This window comes from Sinocyclocheilus anshuiensis, unplaced genomic scaffold (assembly GCF_001515605.1).
Source record: "Sinocyclocheilus anshuiensis isolate Anshui unplaced genomic scaffold, SAMN03320099.WGS_v1.1 scaffold1422, whole genome shotgun sequence".
In the NCBI taxonomy this organism is placed as follows: domain Eukaryota; kingdom Metazoa; phylum Chordata; class Actinopteri; order Cypriniformes; family Cyprinidae; genus Sinocyclocheilus; species Sinocyclocheilus anshuiensis.
In genome coordinates this window covers 171,335-179,368 of record NW_015558633.1, presented here as the reverse complement: position 1 = coordinate 179,368, position 8,034 = coordinate 171,335, and the positions used below count along the sequence as shown (strand labels likewise).

The 8,034-nt window shown below is 37.5% G+C and overlaps 1 protein-coding gene and 2 non-coding genes across 3 annotated transcripts in view; all 3 read right to left on the bottom strand.

The window, feature by feature from the left end:
* Positions 1–1,278: 1,278 nt before the first annotated feature.
* On the bottom strand, positions 1,279–1,351 carry trnaa-agc (transfer RNA alanine (anticodon AGC)). The gene has a single exon. It is a non-coding gene; the product is annotated as a tRNA-Ala (tRNA).
* A 1,514-nt stretch (positions 1,352–2,865) lies between these two features.
* Positions 2,866–2,954, bottom strand: trnay-gua (transfer RNA tyrosine (anticodon GUA)). The gene is given in 2 exon segments: positions 2,866–2,901; positions 2,918–2,954. It is a non-coding gene; the product is annotated as a tRNA-Tyr (tRNA).
* Positions 2,955–3,581: 627 nt separating this feature from the next.
* The window catches only part of tmem214 (transmembrane protein 214), a 14,273-nt gene continuing 9,820 nt past the window's right edge, over positions 3,582–8,034 (bottom strand). Inside the window, exons 13-16 of the mRNA XM_016476882.1 lie at positions 5,616–5,830; positions 5,376–5,544; positions 4,423–4,574; positions 3,582–4,089 (exon numbers count right to left, since the gene is read on the bottom strand). Coding sequence (XP_016332368.1) covers positions 3,963–4,089; positions 4,423–4,574; positions 5,376–5,544; positions 5,616–5,830 — 663 coding nt within the window. The 3' untranslated portion in view covers positions 3,582–3,962. The remainder of the gene's footprint in view (positions 4,090–4,422; positions 4,575–5,375; positions 5,545–5,615; positions 5,831–8,034) is intronic.

Here is an 8,034-nt window from a genome sequence, read left to right as displayed (position 1 = left end):
CTCTTTTAACTTAACCAAACGCATTCTATATGAGATAAATCAGATATACATCAAATAAACACAATATTACAACGTACAATTGCACAAAAGGCTGCAAACGAACAGCGCGCATCTGAAGTGTCTCTGAATTAAATAATGCATTATTTATCGGCTTTAAGATATCGGCCAAATTTTCTTATCGGGCCGATACCGATAACAGAAAAAACGAGCATTTATCGGCCGATACCGATATGGTGGCCGATATATCGTGCATCCCTATACTAAATATACACTATACATGTTATTGAAACATTTTTGCATCCTCCTTTTGTAAAGTTGAATAAACAATTTTTTCACTTTTGATATAATATTTATACATTTATATAGTAGATTTTTTTTCCTTTTTAATTTGTCCTGTTTCCTAAAAAGAAATTTTGCGACTTTAGTTTAATTTTCTTTGAAGCTTGCTGAAATATCAGACATGTACAAAAACATGGTAATACCCTGGTACTGCCGTACATTTTTAATTACTTAATTTAATATTTGTAATTAATATTCAACATAATTGTCGTTGTTTCTGGGCAATAAGATGACCGTGATTTTATAGAAATCAAACAATAGCACGGTATTTTCATCAGAAGTCATCGCTGTACCACGGTACGTTTTTGTAGGTGACAGTACGTGATATAAACATGTTATCCGAACCTGTATCATTCTTTATCATTCGCCAAATCATAAACATATGATAGTTTCTGAGCTCGTGCTGGTTAGCATTGGCTAGCTTCACAGCAGCGATTTCATGACAAAACCAGCATTGTTGTCGGACAAAACACCTAAACAAGAGATCTAAACACGATTCCGAGCAAGCATGAGTTTGTCTTCGCCGTGTTGAGAATAAATACCTGCGTTTATTCCTTCCTCAGCGATCCAAACAAACCCGACTCACAGGAACAGCGAGCTGACCGCTGATTGGCTCGAGAGCGCAGCGACAGCTGATTGGCTCGCTCAACAGCTCCGCGCGTAGAGATTGGTTGGTTTGATTCCAAGGACGTAGTAAAACCATAATTGTTAAAACCATAATAAAACATCTTAAAATGGATTTATTTTAATGCTCGTCGAGTTTCTACGATTTTTTATTTGTGGAAATTATTGCAAAATCAGATTATTCACATCTTTTTAATACTGAGGTTCAAGATTCTATGTATATTTTTAAAATATCTAATTCAGAGCGAGTTGTTTACCACTATTTACTTTTATATTTCCATTTAATTCCTTCATAATTCGCGGTTTGAAAAGAGCTGGAGAATGCGGGCATCGATCCCGCTACCTCTCGCATGCTAAGCGAGCGCTCTACCATCTGAGCTAATCCCCCTGCGCGAGCGGAGTGCTGCATGCTGCACATGACTCTATCAGCGCTTGTTTTTAATAAATTGTATATTTATGATGTTTGTTAAATACACGTTTATCCCATTAAATAAATACTTATATTAGCTTTTAATTCAAAATTTCCTTGCATCAATATTAAAACCGTGTAGACCAGTTTGGACCAGAATATGAATACTTTCAATAGGCAAAGTTGGTCAAAAACTATAAAAGGCTGGTTAATGTTGCATGGAAGTGTCCAGCAAAGAAATTTCCATTCAAATCGTTGACCAGTTAAACCAGTTCATCTGGTCTGGTTTGATGAATGTGTTCGTACCGTTATCTTGAACAGTGATATTTCTGTCCGCTTTCGCTTTCACTCCACTACATTTCCTAATTAAAATGTATACTTTTACTCTGATGCATTTCCCCGAAGCATATTCGTTACTTACTATAAAATAAAGTGGGAAGAACACGGACTGCAGGAAAGCAGGTTTGACGAATCAGTGGTTTGGCGTCTGCAAGTTAGACTCCTAAAAACACAACCGCGGATGATTCTTTTTCTTTCTTTTTTTACTCAAGTCGAGCCTGAGGTGTGCGATGCGTGATTTATTTATTGTAGATGGCAATGCTTCTGTATGTTTTTTTTTCTATATTTATATAATTTAATATAATCCATATCACACAAAAAGTGTCGTTTTTTCTTCAGATATCAGCATGATAACAAATGTAATAATCATTTTATACACGTTTAATAAAGTTGGTATTAAGTGACTTACATTTTAGACACAACATCACCTGTTTTTGCTCAATATTGCTAACGAAAATAGTTCCAAACAAAGATCACACAGCACTGTTTTGCGTCTCTGAGCAATGCACGGAGTTTACTTATTGAACGAATCAGTATTTTGAACGAATCGGTTGAATAAATGATTCAGTGATTCACTCATTAACAAAGTCACAAAGTTTTGTTCCTGAATGAATCAGCCGTTTGAATGAATCAGTTGAATCTCAGTGACTCACTCATTAACAGTCACTTGCTGCCACCTACTGGCGGTTTTAATTTCACATTTCAACTATTTTTTTCCATGTTAAAAATCATTTTAAATATCAGTATTATTTATGCATCTGTAACTGCAGGTTAAATGCATCCATGTCCCCGCTGAACTAGGCCTATATTAAACTGTGTAAATACATCTAAATGCTATTTCAGATGCAGATTCCAGAAATGTTTTCTTACGTTGGAATGAAAGACACTAAGTACCGGATGAAGTGCTTCTTATTCTTACCCAAAACTACAAAATGGAAGAAAGAGTTAAAACTGAACACAATCTTGCTACTCGAGCTGTGCATGAAAAAAATAAGCTCCCTCCTTCGAACCAGCGACCTAAGGATATCAGTGGCTTCACTTCTACAGTCCTCCGCTCTACCAACTGAGCTATCGAAGGGGTCAAAAATGGAAGAAAGAGTTAAAACTGAACACAATCTTGCTACTCGAGCTGTGCATGAAAAAAATAAGCTCCCTCCTTCGAGCCGGATTCGAACCAGCGACCTAAGGATATCAGTGGCTTCACTTCTACAGTCCTCCGCTCTACCAACTGAGCTATCGAAGGGGTCGGAAAAAATGGAGAATAACATGACTTATGAATGGACACAGAAACAAAAACTACCATTGACTACAGGAGTAGCTCGCCCAAAAAAGTAGTATCTGCTAAAATTATACTCCCCTCAGGTCACTCTGATCAGGATGAGTTTGTTTCTTCATCAGGTTTGGAGAAATGCAGCATTGCATCAGTGTCTCAGCAATGGATGCTCTGCAGTGAATGGGTGCCGTCAGAATGAGAGTCCAAACAGCTGATAAAAACATCACAATAATCCACAAGTAATCCACAGCACTCCAGTCCATCAGTTAACATCTGGAGAAGACAAAAGCTGAAACACATCCAGCATTAAGATGTTTTTAACTAAAATACACTGAGTTTATAATCCATAATAACGCTTCCTCCAGTGAAAAAGTGCATCTGCTGTTGTCTCTCGCATCAAAATCCAGCCAAAAACCCACGTTTGTTTAGACCAGAACACTTTTTTAGCATTATACTCGGATTTTAGTTAAGTCTTGATGGATTTGTTTCTTTTAAAGAAATAAAATAAAAATAAAAAAAGTATATATGTTTTAAACTGAAGGCTTTGGTTTTCATTACACAATGAATATTGAAAAAACAAATCACAGAAGCAGTGAGCAGGACTGAACAGCATTGGTTTATTTATTTATAAATCATGTACAAAGAAAGTAACAAATCAGCTCATCTTACAGGCCACACGCCTGCTTCAAACGATACATTGTGCTTCAACAATGTGGTTTCCATAGCAACCCTTCTTATTCTGGCGTCCAGGTGGGGTTTGATGACGGACAGTAAATCATCCATGCGCTCAGTCACATTAATAATGTTCAGTGTTCAAGTACAGAGCTCAGCCAGCAGCAGTAGTCATTAGTGATCCACACAGAGCTAAGAACACCGTGAAAAACATCTGCATAAAAGACAGACCTGTCAGCACAACAGATATAAAATCATGCAAACTGACAAAATAAAGCAAAGAAAGAGAGAAAGGGTCTGTTTGCATCACGCTCGCGACAGCAGCTCCTGCGCTCGGCTCTTGGCAGCAGACGTGGCGTCCTGCAGGTAAATCCAGGTGCTGTTGGTGAAGGATCTCAGGTGCTTCTGGACGCAGTGCAGTGACACCTCGCCGCTACAGACACACAGAACACCAACACATTCACATGCAAAGCCATCAGCCAATCAGAACAGAGCGTATTTGCATATAGAGGTTCTAAAGGTGAAACAGCAGAAACTGCAGCTGCATACTATCCGTCCTAAACAGTGTTTAAAAATAGAATTAGTATGTTCCAAATCATAGTATGTTGAAAAGAGTATGCCAAAGATGGTCTACTACTACCACTAGTGCAGATCGATGCACAAAAACAGTGCACACTTTTAGGGCGTAGTATAAGCAGGCGAATCAGTGTATCATGAAGGCTGGACTGCTGTTATATGTGTTTGTGAGGTGTTGTGTGTCACTGACTCGCAGGACTCTTGCAGGCTCCTCCAGACGCTCTGCAGCGCTGCGCTCAGATACTGCAGCGACGGGACGAGCACACGCTCCTGGACATACAGCAGCAGCTGCTTCACATACTCCAGCAGCTCAAACACGCTCTGCGGAGTGTGCGCCTGGACCTGAGGAGCGTGTTAACATGAGCGCAGACACTGACTACACAAACCAGCATCACTACTGCCTTCACCAAAACCATGAACAACACTTACTCATTACCGAAGAAACATTTGAAGTACTAAAATAACAATTATTATAAACTATACAAACATAATTAAGAACAAAAAATAAAATAAAGTGGAAAAAAACAAAAACATAAAATGATACTAAAATAACACTGACACAAATACATAGAGGTTTGTGTGAGATCTGCTTGTAACTTATTTTATATATAATTTGTAACTGGTTGTAATATTTAATATTGATATATATTATTAATAATAATAAATATGATAAAAGAATAATAATTCCATTTTAATTATTAATAATAATAATAATAATAAATGTAAATATAACATTTTATATTTTAGATATTTTGAATGAAAAATCGTTATCAATAATAATAATAACATTTTGCAATTATTATTATTAAATTAAAATATTAATATAAAATATATTTCTTTAATAGTTCACATGAATTTCATTTTTAATAAATAATATTAATAAGAAAAATAATTTAGCAATTATTACTATCATTATTCAGCAAACATTTTAATTAATGATTTTTTTCAAATTATTATTATTTTATACTCATACTGATATATTATTTGTACTATATACATAATATACATTATAATATATAATTAATATAATGATTAATATATATAATATATATAATTTTATACTAAATAATACAACATTTTAAAGAGCACAATCACAATTTTAATGAAGAAAAGCAGCACAGAATATGTGCTCTAAGTGCTGACCCATTGGATGAGCAGCGGCACGTTCTCCTGCAGCCACAGCCAGAGCTCTGCGCTCCTCTGAGCGAGGAAGAGCGCGGTGACCTTCATCCGCTCGCGAGCGTCCTCCAGCAGCGGCGCAGTCGTCTCCAGCACGCGCGAGTAATAGTGCGGCGTGTTCTCCGCCAGCCAGCTGCAACACAAACACACCTGAGTCAGGTGACACGCAGCAGCAGGGCTAGCACACGCCTGACGCTAGCTCACCTGACGCCCTGCTGGCCGCAGTGTGACGCTTTACTCCAGGCCTGCTGGGATACGGCCGTGACCCCTGACCTCTTCAGGCACAGCGCTGTGGTGGAGCTGGCGAACGACCCCTGCGACCGCACGTCATGCGCGACGAAGCCCGCCACGAACACCAGTGACATCATCAGCATGCGCCACCACGGGAAGCCCCGACCGCGCATCTTCTGCTGCAGAGACTGATGGGAAACAAGCATGACACACAGTAAAACATCTGAACAACAGCTGAAATTATATATTTACTACATTTAAAAATAATCCTTTGAACCTGAACTCAAAATAAATCTGTAAAATATATTTATTTAGATGCCTCAGTCATCTGGTAAGTTTGTGCACTGGGAATCTGTTGTTTTTTTTTTAATACAAGAAAATGCCAAATCAAAACACTGTCAAAATAAAAGTCCGACACATTGGGGGAAAAAAATAATTAAAAAAAATCAATTTCTTATTTTCATACAAAGTACTAAAACTATATAATAAATAAAACTAAACACTAATCTAAAAAAATGTAATTAAAACTAATAAACACAATGAAAACACAACAGAATAACTCAAACTTTAACAAAAATTAAAACGAACACAGAAAACCTAAAAAAAAAAAAAAATTACCAATTCAAAATATGAACAAAGATAGTGCTAATTTCACACGCATGTCAAAACGGCATCAAAATAAAAGTCCTGCACGATGTCAAAATACATACCAGCCAAAATAGAATGAATTTACAACAGAACTGAACATTTTAAATAAAAAGAAAAGCCAAATATTGGCTGATATATTGTCCTTAGCAATGTATTGATAATATATAGTCAAACCAAAATTATTCAGACTCCAGATATAATTTATTACTAGTGTGTGCAGGAACTATAGTTCATTTCTGTAAGCGAGGAGAGCAAAATAAAGTAAACTATGACATATTATACCCAGAAACTCTTCATACAGTGGACTAACAGTAAAACTGATACAAATTTGGGAGCAAAAATGATCCAATCACTTTGAGCTGAGCATGTTTTTCTTAAAAGTCCCCATGAAATCAAAATTAAAGTTTTTTGGGTGTTGGTATCAATATGTTATGTTAGTCTTAAGGTTATCTATAAGGCAGTGTGCTCCAAAACAGTGACAAAATTCGCATTTAGAAGATATAAGCATTCAAAGCTTGCAGTTCGTCGCTTCCGCCAAAACGGCTCAACGATTTTTTTGACGTCACATCGTACTTCAGCTTCTCATCAAACTTTCAGTCCAATCAAATGCTCTCTAGAATCTGAAGCCCCGCCCCCTACACTATAAAATAGACGCTGAAGCCGCGACTGAAATCAGTCACTTGTCCACAGAGTTAGTATTTTCTGTGCAGTGAATGGCACGTAGTGCACTATATAGGGGACAGGGAACGATTCAAACAGTGTAACTATGCTTCCATTGAGGAAAAAAATAAGTCTGGTTTGGCGCCCACATCGTACTTCAGCTTCTCATCAAACTTTCTGTCCAATCAAATGCTCTCTAGAATCCGAAGCCATACACTACCCCTACACTATAAAATAGACGCTGAAGCCGCGGCTGAAATCGGTCACTTGTCCACAGAATTAGTATTTTCTGTACAGTGAATGGCACGTAGTGCACTATATACGGGACAGGGAACGATTCAAACAGTGTAAATATGCTTTTCATTGAGGGAAAGAAAAGTCTGGTTTCGCGCTGTGTCAAGCTAACCACCGCACCGCACACACACTCTGCTCCGGTCCAGAGACAGGATAGCATGGAGCGGATCACATGCGCGAGTCGGCGCAGACCACAAAATGTATCGGAGCTATTTGAATTCTACACAGAATGCTATATTTTATAGCAATATGAATGAGATTGTGGCTGGCATACCCTGTCAAATGCGGCTTTACGGAGCTCAACGGCTCTAGCACAAGCTGTGATATAAACGAACGCTATTGGCTATTTTAAAAAGGGGCGGGGCTGCTTGATATGTCCCGCTCTGTCTTCCTGTTTCAGTTACCTTTTCAGTTCAGGACCTTTAATTGCTAATGCGATCTTTTTACACCACAGACTGAACTAAATGAAGCACTGCTTGATAATCGGTTGAGCTAGATTGGTTTTATCTAATTGTTTTCTTATATTTCACAGCTGAATTCATTACATACCTTTCTGAGTTCTTGTCATATATTTTATTACCATTTTCTAAACTATAGTGAATAAACTGTGATAATGTGATAAAGGTGTCTGAATAAATTTGGGTTTGACTATATATATCAAATATAATACATACCGATTAACACGTATATGAAGCATCAGTAAAGTCAACGGGTTGATGTGTGTGTGTGTGTGCGAGTGTGAGTGTGTGTGTGTGTGAGAGAGAGAGTGTGTGAGAGAGTGTATGTGTGT